Source organism: Cydia fagiglandana, chromosome 21 (genome assembly GCF_963556715.1).
Source record: "Cydia fagiglandana chromosome 21, ilCydFagi1.1, whole genome shotgun sequence".
Taxonomy (NCBI): Eukaryota; Metazoa; Arthropoda; class Insecta; order Lepidoptera; family Tortricidae; genus Cydia; species Cydia fagiglandana.
Window position 1 is genome coordinate 7942977 of NC_085952.1, and position 15111 is coordinate 7958087.

At 37.3% G+C, this 15111-nt stretch overlaps 1 protein-coding gene across 1 annotated transcript; it reads right to left on the bottom strand.

Annotated features, from left to right (window-relative positions):
• Positions 1–4880: 4880 nt before the first annotated feature.
• LOC134675114 (5-hydroxytryptamine receptor 1-like) lies at positions 4881–10465 on the bottom strand. The gene is made up of 2 exons (XM_063533274.1): positions 9025–10465; positions 4881–8413 (listed from the first exon to the last, which is right to left on the bottom strand). The coding sequence occupies exons 1-2, from the start codon at positions 10042–10044 to the stop codon at positions 7682–7684; spliced, it is 1752 nt and encodes a 583-aa protein (XP_063389344.1). The 5' UTR covers positions 10045–10465; the 3' UTR covers positions 4881–7681.
• Between the last annotated feature and the right edge of the window lie 4646 nt (positions 10466–15111).

Here is a 15111-nt window from a genome sequence, read left to right on the forward strand (position 1 = left end):
TACGTCAGTTGACGTCTTTGGCGATCACAGGGCAAAACCCCCGAGAATACCTGTAAAGCGTCAAACGTTGTCTGGCGGAAATCCAATCGTTGCGCAACCGGTCCCCCGGGTGCAAGCCAATCCTGCGGCGACGAGGCCCGTTGATTTGCTGTGTGGTTTAAAATATTGCAGGACATTCGGCATCAGTAGTTATCGTCTGTATCTTTAGGTAGGGGAGACCGAGGTGAGTTGTGACAGAGGAGAGTTGTGATATTGTCGATTTTTTGGAATCTATTAACTAAAAACTAGGTCGCAATAGCGCGCGTTGCGAGCTAACAAACGCACGCTAACAGTTATTAGATTCCAAAAAATCGTCAATGTCACAACTCTCCTCTGTCACAACTCACCTAGGTCTCCCCTATTTAAATAAAAGTAAACAAAATGTACCCTCAAATGGCTCCTTAAGTCAGATGAGGGTAGATGAAAACATTACATGAGCAAATAATGTAGGTTAAAGTCAGGTCGTACAGTGACAGATCTGGGTGGTTTTGCATTTGGTTGGTTAACCCAATAAATGTTATAACTACCCGAAAATATACAAATTATTTGTTTACTTTTATTTAAATATCTACCTAAAATACACGATTAAAGTAAAATGAATGAAATAACTTTTATCGACTTTAAAGTATCAAAACCTTCCTATGCCACAAAAGGCAAGTGACGTGTCTGAAGATTCAAAACCGTCGACTTTACTCTTGAATTTGCATTTTTATATGAATATCCTTCAGCAAATTTTAAAGAAAACAAGGAATATTAGATTGTCTAAGAATTGTCATTAATACAGGGTGTTACTGACCATCGGGCTTTAAATCCAGGGCTCGATTCTACTCGCTAAACTGAGCTACTTTAATTATGGCACCAACCCCGAAATCCTGATTTTTTTTTTACTTCTTCGTACATTTTGTCTGATCAGATGTCGACGTTTTCTATGGAAAAGCCAAAATTTTTTCCCCGATTTTAGGGTTGGTCCCATAGTAAAAGTAGCTCAGTTTAGAGAGTAAAATCAAGCCCTGGAATTAAAGCCCCATGGTCAGACACATACTGTATAAACTACGAACACAGTCATCAGCCAGTTTCTGAACAATTTTGTTCCTGCAAACTTTAATATCTCTAGAATAGTTTGTTATTCAAGGCCTGATCATAATCAAAATGAAACTTTTCAAGGCCTACAGAAAGGCATAATAACACATTGTAAAGTAATTTATTAACTTACCTGCTCCGTGTTCGTATAAACTTAAACCACATGTAGGTATACTACTCGTACTTCAATAAATAAAGCCATCTTTGTGATCTTCATCAGCAGTTCCTCTTCATTTAATGTAACTTTCTGAGAGCATTTTGCACGAGTTACTGTAAAAATGTAATCGCTATAATTATAGATGATTTATGATACCGCAAAATTATAAATCTTTGCTCTTTAACATAACTTTGCCCAACGCGCGTCACAGTTCAGTAAAAGCGAAATAACTTAAAAGTAGTTACAGATACACTTTCTGAAGAAAGTGACGCGGTGGGCAAAGTTATGTTAAACGGCAAAGTTGTATACTTTTACGATTTTCCCTTATCATCTGATAATCTTATGGCAACCACTAACTCTTCCAAATAAATACTTACCTGCTCCGTGTTCGTGTAAACTTAAACCACAAGTATAATACTTCAATAAATAAAGCCATCTTTATGATCTTTATCAGCAGTGACGCGGTGGGCAAAGTTATGTTAAATGGCAAAGCTGTATACTTTTACGGTTTTCCCTTATCATCTGATACTTCTGGCAACCACTAACTCTTCCAAATAAAAAAAAACAAAATCGGTTGAGACTTCTTCGAGAAATTGGTTAACATCCAGGAAAACAATATGCCTACGTATAATAAAATTAAGTACCTACCCCCTTCTTTTCAAATTGGTTAAAAAGATGGACTAGAAACATTAGAAACATTCGAAGTTGTTCGGAGAGTTGGATAGAAATAGTAAATTTAGGAGCACTTTGCGCGTCTGTTACGATTAGGACAGATATGACCGCTAGGTGGCGACAGCGCCACGCGCGGCTTATGGCTAGCCACCAAAATTGGTGTGGGACGGATGTACTTGTAGCTACCTGTTGGAAAGCGATGTAATGGCGAAGTGAGCCACACCTGGTTATAGTTGCGTGCGCTTGACCTTTCCGTAGCATAGTCAGGTTATCACGTCACGTAGAGATTGCCTTATTTTCCCTGATAAAACCACGGTAAACAAGTATCATATATCTCCACTTAGACTCCGGAAGTCGCCACAACTTGCCACTTCCACTAAAGTTTACGTCATCAACACTCAAACTATCGCCTGAAGCTGTCCCATTGTATATCCAGAAACGTATGGACTCCAGCGATGTTACAGAAATATCTACTTAAAGCATTGCGACATAAGGTACATTATTGTTGGAATTTTTTGGTGCTTATGACTTATTTAAATGGAAATGGCTCAAGGTTGGTGGTTTGGCATCTAATTGGTATAAACTTAGAGGTTCTATATTGCGCAAAGGTGAGATATCCATTAACTGCATGATTTTTAGGGTTCCGTACCCAAAGGGTAAAACGGGACCCTATTACATACTAAGACTTCGCTGTCCGTCCGTCCGTCCGTCCGTCCGTCCGTCCGTCCGTCCGTCCGTCCGTCTGTCTGTCACCAGGCTGTATCTCACGAACCGTGATAGCTAGACAGTTGAAATTTTCACAGATGTATTTCTGTTGCCGCTATAACAACAAATACTAAAAACGGAATAAAATAAAGATTTAAATGGGGCTCCCATACAACAAACGTGATTTTTGACCAAAGTTAAGCAACGTCGGGAGTGGTCGGTACTTGGATGGGTGACCGTTTTTTTTGCATTATGGTACGGAACCCTTCGTGCGCGAGTCCGACTCGCACTTGCCCGGTTTTTTCTTTTTGCCCGAAATTGATATATGTCTTACTACTTGTGATGTTTGATTTGGGTTTAAGATATTTGATCTATAGGCCAATCATCATCATCATATCAGCCAGAGGACGTCCACTGCTGGACATAGGCCTCCCCCAAAGAGTGCCACAATGACCGGTCTTGCACCACCCGCATCCAGCGGCCTTTACACCGGGTCGTCAGTCTAGTAGCGATAACCAAAAAAACTTGTACTTCATCATCATCATCATCTCAGCTATAAGACGTCCACTGCTGAACATAGGCCTTGTACTTGTATCCATTTAATTAACTGTTTGTATTTTTAATTCACCAGTGTCACGCGAAAAGATTTGACAAAGGTCAATGCCAGTGATAAGTGATAAACGATAAACGGTGCGATGAGAGCGAGGCTCATAATCATTAGCGCTCACGCGATGTCATACATAAAACATAATTATTAGGAACTGTGATATAACTTCCTTTCGACGACTAGTCTGGCCTAGTGGGTACTGTGGGTAGTGACCCTGCCTATGAAGCTGATGGTCCCGGGTTCGAATCCTGGTAAGGGCATATATTTGTATGATGATACAGATATTTGTTCCTGAGTCATGGTTGTTTTCTATGTATTTAAGTATTTATATATTACATATATCGTTGTCTGAGTACCCACAACACATGCCTTCTTAAGCTTACCGTGGGGCTTAGTCAATTTGTGTAAAAATGTCCTATAACATTTATTAATAATAATTATTATTTAGCCTATATACTTACGTCCCACTGCTGGGCACAGGCCTCCTCTCAAGCACGAGAGGGTTTGGGCTATAGTCCCCACGCTAGCTATGTATAATATTATTTATTTATTTATTATTATTTATAACTACTGGTAGAAAACAGCGAGCGTGAATATTTTTAGAGTTAGACGGTTATTTTAAACGTCAAACTTTTGTGAAATTATGACGTATGAATAACACTTGTACTGCGTATGCTATCAAAATCGTTGCAGACTTTTCTTGGTCTAACCACTACTAATTACATAACCAGGCAAGTGCGAGTCGGACTCGCGCACGAAGGGTTCCGTATCATTACGCAAACAGTAAAGAAATCACGTTTGTTGTATGAGACCCCACCTAAATATTTATTTTATTCTATTCTTAGTACTTGTTGTTATAGCGGCAACTGAAACACATTATCTGTGAAAATTTCAACTGTCTGGCTATCACGGTTCATGAGTTACAGCTTGATGACCGACAGACGGACAGTGGAGTCCTAGTAATAGGCTCCCGTATTTACCCTTTGGCACGGAAAAGTACAGTAGAGGGCCATATATTTCAGCTGTCAAGCTTTAGCTTTAGCCGTGTCTTTAGGCACGGATTCTTTTTCGCCCTTATATACATCTCCCATATTGCCGTATTCGAACATCAAGATATTCACAAGACACGACACGTACTACATCCATTCTAGATACGTTATAGTTTAGATATCAACTAGTTCTCTTTTGCAGCGCAATTCGGGCAACCAATGTCACTTTTACGTTAGATAGAGTAAAAGTGACATTCCATTTCCAACTGCAGCTGCAATACTGTTCATTTTACTATGGAAATTGACAATGACAGCGACGCGTTTCCATAGTAAAATGAACAGTATTGCAGCTGCAGTTGGAAATGGAATGTCACTTTAAGATATCTATTAGATGTGAATTGGATCTCTAAGTAATATCTTGTGGAAATCGTTCAAGAGTATCTCCAGAATCGCACAAATATCAAATTTGACAGGTTAGATTTTAAACATATCGTTATCGTATCTTGGTGATGTCTAAAAGATGTCTAATAGATGTCTATTTCAAAATCCGAATCGGGCCCATAATTAATAACTCTTCGATAATAGTAGGTAAATAATCGCTGAAAGTTTAGATACAATTAAAGTCAGAATAGATTTTGAAATCTATCTTTATTTCGTCGCTTTTAGGACCCTACATAAGAAAAATACAGTTAGCCGAAAGTTTAGAGTTTCATCTCTCCACTACAAAGTTCACAAGTTTTGCATAAAGATACCAAGATGTAGAGTCACTTATTACATATTATATTGCGCACGTTTTACTGAGAATATAAATTAAAATGGTGGGTAGTAAGACATAGCAAATAAATAACCAATTATTTACATTTAAATTTACCCACAGATAGGCAAAATTTCACATTATGAATGGCGAATTGTACAGTTGAAACATAGCATTAAAATTATTCTATGTAACAACAATTTAATGGCAAAACATGGCATTTTGATTTCTTACAAGTCAAGAACATCATTGGATATACTTTCCTTATTAATATCTTAAACATGGAAAGGAAAGTTCCATTAATATGAAGTGTTGTGAGATACACAAACACTTATCTATAAGAACCATTATAAATGAGATCATCTGTACGTGGCTTTATAAATTTGTCACATAGTTACAATGCATCGTTTATGTGTGTTCATGAAATCGGGCCTTTTGATTGGTCGCGCGTAAATGTGGGAATTATAAAGCCGCGTATACACGGTCTTTTTATATGGCCTCAAGAAGACAGGAACTACGTAAAATAAAATCCACTATTAGTCAATGATTACATCAATCGAATGAACTGTCGACTTATTATTTTTCCAAGCGTAGTTTCCCCACACGGTATCTGCGAATTATATTCATCTACAATATAATTTAATTTATACAAATTAACAACCAGGGACACACGTTAGTAAAAAGAGATTTTTTTCTGTAATGTTATGGTTTAAAGATGTACGAGTACTTAATTATTATGTTTTTGCTGAGTGATAGTGAGATTTTCGCTTATATACAACGATTTTTAATATTATTTTTACTTAACTAACGGGTGTCCCTGTGTGCTCAGATTCTTATTTATTACATAAAATTATATTATTTATTTTTAACAATATGTACAATATCTTTGTATTTAAAATCTCACAAATTAATAATACTTACTGCCCTATTCGAACATTAAGATACGTCAATTAATAGATCTAGAAACGATATGGATTAGATGTGTCAGTGTCAAAAGTGACGTTTTTGTTTGAAGAAACGTCACATTTGACACTGACATATCTAATCCAAATCGTTTCTAGATCTATTAACTGACGTATCTTAAAGTTCGAATAGGGCCACTAATAAAGAAGTGCATACCTATAAATTATGTGAAAAGAATTTGGTGGAAATAATAATTATCACAAACATAATTATATCTATTAAATATATAAGTAACAGATGGCGGGAGATCGTGCGAAGAGCTGTGTCCGCCTCTACTACCGATGCGGACGCCTCAACGTGACCACGACCGCTCTGTCAAGAGCGATACGACAGAGAAGATATAAGTAATTACTTGTTTAGGTGCATGGGCATGATGGTTAAATAAAATAAGTAAATACATAAATGATAACTAAACAACCTTTACAACGAACGACTATTCTTTTTTTGTACAGAAAAATGGCATTTTACTATAATGGCAGTACCAATTTCTTATTACATAATTTGGGATTCCCATTTATGGATTCTATGGTTACAATGTAAAATACTACTATGTAACAAACAATTACCTAACAACTCCTTTTAATTACTAGACGGTAATTGTGACTGTTAATAAGAAATATTTCTTCAGAATGGTCTAGAATACAACGGCCTATTGTTTTTAAAATTATCATCCAATTTTTTGACAAGATTTTTTCTTGGCCTAAAACTACCTAGTTTTTTGAACGACAAATTATCAAATTGCATAGAGTTTTTGTGACACTTTAATAACATTAGTGTAATCCCGGACGTTAAATGGGCTCCAGAAAGCGAAAAAATAATAATTTGAATCTATAAGTTCCTCACAAGAATACTGTTTTAATAAAAACTGCATTTAGTGCACTGTAGACGAGTGAAACAATATCTCGTTTTACATATCTCGTAGTACATATTTATTTAATACACAAAACAATAATATTCTACGTATATCTTAAATAATGAAACAAATATTTACAACAATACATAGATTTTAATATATAATAGAGTTTTCTATATCTACTATCACATGGATTAAAATACCTTTGGCTACTACTTTAAATGTCAATAAGTTAAATCCCAATTTTATTTACAATACCCCAAAATTAACATCAACTTTAAAACACATCGTGTTACTTTAAATATCTTTGGTCAATCCGAAACACCTTAAAATTATGAAAACCTTACGTACCAAGACAATTTCTTATTCAATATATACAATTTACATAATTAATACTTTGTTACTATTAAAAAATCACAATTAACAAACAGCAACGACTAGTAAGTTACGAATAAATAATACATACCAAGAACATATAAATAAAATATGACGCATAATATATTAGAGATAAGAACTTAATTAAAAGGAAAATTGAAATACAATATTTGCTTAATTTTTCAGGTGTGAAGTTTTTAACTGCAAGCAGTAACTGCAAGAATACAAAAATCATAACTTACTTCTATTTCAAAAATTTGTGCAGATTACAACATGATTTATTTTAAATACTTGTAATTTTCCACAAAAGCCCTTAAATCGTTCAATTTACATTTAAATTAAGATTCATATCTCTGTCAGCAGACATTTCTGTCTTAAAACAAAATAACAAACCGTTAGACCTTGGCTTATTGTTAGGCTTATATTATCATAAAAGTCTTAATTAGATCACAGTATCTAGGTCTGTTGTGACCTCGTGCATCGACAATCATAGAAAGCTTTCCGACGCTCGTGTCTCCTCGCGGTCGGCCGTTGACACGATCTCCACTCCTTCGTCGTAGTTCTGAATCTTAGTAGTGTTCACGCAATAATGATCAGGGTCCCCGTACTGACTATGGTAGAACTCCTCCCTCATCATGTGATTCAAGTTCGAACACCGGAAAAACAGGATCTCTTGGAACGGTTTCCGAAAATCACGGTTAAGCGTCGCGTAAATTATAGGATTAAGCAAACTGTTTATATAACCTAGCCATAAGAAGAGTCCGCTTACTGCGTCGGGTATTGTCCCTTCCTCGACAAAAGGTCTTATAAGAGCAAGTACAAAGAAAGGCAGCCAGCAAATAACAAATGCTGACATAATTATTCCGAGAGTTGTGGACGCTTTCCGCTCCTTAGCCAGTTGGAAGCGTAATTTCTTTTGATGCGGCGACTGAGATGAATGCAGTAGGTCTTTAGCTATATGACTCTTTTGAGCAAACGTCGATAGCGAAGAGCGAATCCGGTTCGAAGCTGACTTGTTCTCTAAAGATGGCCTTCGCCTGTTATCCCTGATTGGTAGCTTAATTTCAGGTGTGTGTACCATCTGAGCTGATCTGTTGATGGTGTGAATAGGTCTCGTAGGAGTTTTAGGCTGCTGAAGCATAGGACACTGGGATTCATTGGACTTGCGTTGCCCGCTAAAACACCGCCCTATGCTGCTTTCTGTTTTGTCTACGCTACACTGTAACAAATGAAATTAAACATTAATTAATATTTTAAGTAACAAAATTTGTAATTACTTAAGGTATTTTTGGAACCTTAAAATTAATTAACTTTGAGGAAGACGTAATTATAGGTACTTTGACAGACTTAAAATTGTTACAACTAAATTAAGCAGTGTTATATTTAGATTTAGAAAACTTAATTTATACAAGTAAGTAAAGGAGTGTACAGGTTTTTAAAAGGTCGGCAATGCGCATGTAACACCTCTGGAGTTGCAGGCGTTCATAGGCTACGGTGACTGCTTACCATCAGGCGGGCCGTATGCTTGTTTGCCACCGATGTGGTATAAAAAAAAGTAGGAAAATATTAGTCAAAAGTATCTTTTAAATTTTGGCACAAAACACTATTTTAAAATAGTTTTTACCATGAGTAGACCTGTTCTTGGTATAATCACCTAAAAAGCTTTTACTATTTATTTTTCCTATGAAATTATGTCCGCCTTTTTCCACAATCGGCGTTAATGTTGTTTTCATCGCTTACCTATTATAATTTGATTGGACATCAATCAATCTTCGACCAGGGCGTCATAACTAGGTCATGAGTTCGTATATACATAACAACTATACTTACTGTAGTGTTTGTGCTGGCCGTCGAACCTCTGGCCGCTGCCGGGACTGGTTGACTGCCCAGCAGCTTCGCTTCAGCGGCTCCACCATTCTTCACATTGATTTCTAGATAACAATGCGACTCCAGATGCGACTGAGCGCGTTTCTCGTCTTTTACGATTTTCCTCGCCGCACTAAATATCTTGTAGTACACGACTATCATCACGGATAGTGGTAAATAAAACGAACCAAACGTCGCATATATCTGGTATCCCTGATTTTGTGACACAGAGCACGATGTATCAGTCTTCTCATTGCCAAGTATTAAAACGGGCGGGAGCGATATGAACGCTGCCCCCATCCAGACTATAAAAACACAGAACAGCATTCTTTTCGGTGTACGTTTTACACCGTATTCTAGAGGTTTCGTGATCGCGTAATACCGGTCTACGGATATCATACACAGGTTGAGAATACTCGCCGCGCAGGATAGTACGTCACTGGATACCCAGAAATCGCAAACCACTGGACCGAACGGCCATGTGCCGAGTATATCGTAAACCATCGCTACGGGCATGACCATTATCGCCACGCACAAGTCGCTCACCGCCAGCGATACTATCAAGTAATTGCTCGGTCTCCGAAGTTTCCTCACCAAACAAACAGCAACGCAAACTAGAATGTTGCCGACGATCGTGCCGAAGATGACTATCATAAATATAGTGACCATAAGAATCGTGACTGGCGTGGAATACTTCGTGTGCTTGATGTTGTCTTGAAGAGTTTTGGTTACAGTTGAATTGTCGTCGAAAAGCGTCCAGTTAAAAGTGGAATTCGGGCTAATGATGAAGTCTATGTTGAGAGCAGAGTCGTTGAAGTCTACCGCGGCGAATGCCACGTCTGCCGGCACTAAAGACACTAGTATGAAAAGACACGAAGGTAAAGCAATAAAGCTAGGCAGTGGACCATGGGAGTTACGTCTTTGAGTCGCCATACGCGTCCCTGGCTCGGAGGACGATTGCTTTCGTTTTCTTGACTTTACCATACATTGGTTTTGATTTATCGTCTTTATTATTCAGCTTTCAATTGGAAATAATCTTCGCTGAGTCAAGTAAGGAATGTGTCGTGAAGTATTTTACTTTTGTGGCGGATTTGATTACGGGTTAGGACGAGTGTTAATTGACATGTCGCTCCGTTTAGCTCCACTCCGAGCTTAGCCATCGGGAGACGTGGTTGCAATTTTGTTTTCTTTCTGCTAGTGCGATAAAGGTTATTTTCGCTTGCGCCTGACGTTTGGTTTGAAATGGCAGGGGTGTGTTGTTTTATTGCGTTTGGAAGCGGATCGAGAGGCTGCTAGTCCAATATCCCGGCTGCGGATTGCTTCATTAGTCCCGTTGATTGCTCCAGACAGCTTCCATCTGTAAAGAAAAGAAAACACTGGTAAGAATAAGTTTTTGAATAGACAACAATGAGTAGTAAACCTCAAAAAAGGGGTTTAGAGTGTACGGATAGTTTTGTAGTAGTTTCTTAAGTCCATTTTTATATGAGAACTTTTTTTGAAACCTGTTTGAAGTAAGGTAAGTATACCATGTAAATAAATTTACAAGGCCAACGCTGTATGTAAGTTATCCAGTTATCCAAAATGTTCTTAATACCGAGTAACCTTAATAACGTTATCATGACAATTGGTTTCCTATCTAAATTATCTATTCAATAATTTCCACACGTGAATCAATTCAGTTGATTGGAAATTAGTTATAATATTCATTAGCAACTATGTACTTGCTCTTTCCATGGCGTCAGTCGACACGTGATAACGACTTTGGGTCAGTAAAAGAAAATCAATATTCACCCATAACGATACATTTTATTGTCTTAGGGGTTGTGCACAAATCACGCGAGGTGTTTTTGGATACTTTTTGACCCCCCCTCCCCCTTGGTGATATTTGGTGAGGTTTTTGGCTACCTCCCCTCCCCCACACAACCTCACGTGTATTTTTTTGTCATTTTTTCATTCGACCTAATTTTAAGATAAATAGTATTGTATATAGAAAATCTTGTTTATTTTTCTATTTTCATTAAATAGACTCGCTATTTTGATTTTGACTCGCTATTTAGACTCGCAATTGTCATGATAACGTTATGAAGTGCAGAGTGAAGTGCATGTATGTTTAAATAAACCGAGAGAAAGTACTCATGTGGTAGGTTTTTTTTTCTTAGTTTCGTTCACTGTAGAAAAATACACGTGAGGTTTCCTTCCCCCTCTCCCCCAACGTGATCTATCGTGATTTTTTCGTGATCCCCCCTACCCCTATCGACCCTCGCGTGATTTGTGTACAAGCCCTTAGATGTTCCATCGACCGGTAATGACATAGAGTAATAAAGAAAATAGACACTTGTATTTATTTTGTATAATTGCTATTTATAAATATTTGAAAATCGATAATGAAGGACGTGTAACATTTTGTTAATTCTCATTACACTTAACTTTGCTTAATCTGGCTAAGATGTGATTAAATTAAGACTTTTGTGTCTACTTTATCGGGTTCCGTATCCGTAAAAATGGAACCGCATGCGTCTGTCTGTCACAGCCTATTTGCTCATGAAACATGTGATGCAATTCACAGGTGTAGGTATCCTAGGTTGTCTCAGGCAGTACGGGAAGGGCCCTGGTTCCGGATCGTTCCTGGTGCAAAGGCTGTCAATGGTAATCCAGCGTGGGAATGCTGCGAGCATCATGAGCACCTTTGCACCGGGAACGGCGGATAGCGGTTTATTTGTGTAATTTTTAATTGTTATTACAAGCTTTTATTTACTTTCACCTGACCGTTGTCTGTCTGTCTATAATCAAAATTATAGACAGACAGACAACGGTCAGGTGAAAGTAAATAAAAGCTTGTAATAACAATTAAAAGCAAGTTCTTGCAAGTTAAATTTGATCCACTTCCCGGTTTCCGATTGAGCTGAAATTTTGCATACGTACGTAAGTCGGGTGACAATGCAAAATTATGGTGTCATAGAGTTGATCTGATGATGGAGACCAGAGGTGGCCATAGGAACTCTGTGATGAAACAACGCAACCTAATTGTGTTTGGGGTTTTTAGAATTGTCTCGGTGAGTATTAGTTTCCTGTGGAAAGAAAAGTACAGTCAGCGATAAAAGCTTGTACCAAAAACGTTTTTTTTGCCAAAAACTTGTTTCACTTTTAATTATTAATGTTAAATTAATAAGTATACTTATCAAATATTACCCTACAGTGTTGAACAGCAAACCAAGTAAAACAAACCACGTTTATCTGACATCCGCAAAGGGCCGCGGACTGTACTATGATTTATAGTGGTCCTACCCTTATCAACGTGGAGGGGCATTGTCCAAACTGTTAAAATAATATTTATTCATGACAATGGTAAAGTGTGTACCTGCTGTGACCTAGTTAAATTAGGTATAATTATATCTTTGCTGAGATAGGTGACAAAGTGTCAAATAATTTTTGGCTCTCGAAGGCTCTCTTTGTATTACATATATTAAGAACGGGTCACTCACGTATTTTAAGTCTAAAAACGCTCGACATGTTTCACTCCGTACCGAGGATTTGTAGTTTTACATGAATGTAAAATTTTCCACAAGAGTGGAAAAGTAATTTAATGGAAACTGTGGGTTGTTTTCTTATGTTAGCTGGTAGAAATGACTTCAATTCTACCAGTCTTCAGTGATGATTTTAAATCATAAATATTGTGTATGTTCTACTATGTCTCTACAAGTTTTTTAAGTCTTTTTTTTCTCATTTCTTAACGAATCTAGGTACACAAAATTGAAAGAAAAATATTTTTCTAAAAAGCGCTTTCCGAAACTCGCTACCTACAAAACTCAAGCTACACATTCTAATAATAAGGAAATATGTTATTTATGTAAATAACCTCATATTCTGAGCCTTTCGCGTAACTTGCCCGAAAAATAAAACACTAGCTATGCATCATTTGGCAACCAAACAGATCTCTGACTGAAAATATTGAATAAGAAATGCCTTCGTCATAAAAACAAACCTCTTATGCGTTTACAATACGAACAGAAAGGACAATACCTCGCTCAAAAAGCTCAGACCCAAATATTTACGGCATAAAATAATGCAGGAAAATATAAAAGTTATGGCGGAACCTCGGTAAATGGAATCGATATGATCAAACTTCCGTCAGCATGAATAATCCCAATACTTCCGCTTAAATATTAAACTGTATGTTTACCTTGCTAAAAACTAAATTAGAAGTAACGTTAATTTTAATTAAGTCCAAATAAGTAACGGGAGAGGATTAGTAACGAAGATCAAACGTTCCTATAAATATCAAAGAAATAAATAGTACGGTCAGCCAAGAAAGTGGTCTACCACGTTCTTGGCTGACTGTACCTAAAAGTATAAGCTCTACAAATATATCCTGAAAAAAAAATGGTCCAGTTACTTGAATAAGAAAGTAGGTACCTAGTCTACGTGGACCTATAATCATTTAATTACTAATGTTAATTATAAAACAGGTAGGTACCTATTTTTGAATCTCTCTAAATAATTATAAAATCTTAATTAGGTACCTATTTGTTATTTATTTCGTTTGAACTTCCTGTTATCCAATTCCCACTGTGTATAAAATATAAAGTCCATCAAAAAAGGAAAGTGAATATAAAACTGGTTGGCAGCTATGAATAATACACGGGATGAAGGTACCAGCGCGCCCTGGACACGAAATTAGGAAATTAACTCGCTGCTTCATGATAGACAAGCGTAATAAAATATTAATGAATGAGCCGGGTTTACCTGCTACCTCTATCTGACCTACGCTCAAAATACATAATAAAGACAGCAAGAAATAATACTATTGAAAGGGATTATATCGCAACGCTGATACTGTAAAGGATTAAACGTCGGGATGTAGTATGAATTCAATGTATGCGATATAATCCGTTACAATAGTGTTATTTCAAGAGTAACTATCGCGATAACCGAAGACAATGTTAAATGAATTGTGCCAGAAATTTGACCTATGCCGCTGTGGCCTGGTGGCCGAATGGCACAAGCACCTGCCGTGATAGCAGAGGACGCTGGTTCGATTCCAGCCTGGGGCACTGGAGGCCTTGGTCACTTTTTAGGGTTCCGTACCCAAAGGGTAAAACGGGACCCTATTACTAAGACTTCGCTGTCCGTCCGTCCGTCCGTCTGTCACCAGGCTGTATTTCACGAACCGTGATAGCTAGACAGTTGAAATTTTCACAGATGATGTATTTCTGTTGCCGCTATAACAACAAATACTAAAAACAGAATAAAATAAAGATTTAAATGGGGCTCCCATACAATAAACGTGATTTTGACCAAAGTTAAGCAACGTCGGGAGGGGTCAGTACTTGGATGGGTGACCGTTTTTTTTTTGCTTTTTTTTGTTTTTTTTTTTGCTTTATGGTACGGAACCCTTCGTGCGCGAGTCAGACTCGCACTTTCCCGGTTTTTCTTAGTATTAGATGACATTTATTTCAGTTAGTATTAAAGTCAGCAAGTATAGGTAGTGGATCGGAAAACGCACGAAATGTACAAGTCATCTGCAATACAGATAGAATACAGCTCCCATACAACAAAGGTGATTTTTGCCGTAGCCGTTTTTTGCGTAATTGTACGGAACCCTTCGTGCGACTCGCACTTGGCCGGTTTTTCATTTAGACGTATGGTCTCGATTAATCCTGAACACGAAACTAGGGAATAAACTCGTGCCTCTATGATAGACAGGTAATGAAATATTTATCAAACGCCGCTGGTTAGCCTCTGGCTTCTATCCCCATAGTGTAATATGGCGATTAGCCAGTTTCAATGTTTAACAGTAACACTTTGGTTTACTGTAACATAAACGCATATTGCTTGTATCAGCGCAACCTAACGTGTATATATAGGCAGGCATTTAGAGAATAAACGTTCTTGTGTTCTTATACTATCACACATAAGGTGTTTCAATATTTACTCCCTGCTACTACTCGAAACAATATACAACAAGTTCTCTCTTGTTATTTGAATAGTATCCAATACACGAAGTACACTTTTAAGTTAACTCCTCTCAAAGGGATGGAAAACTATTGTACC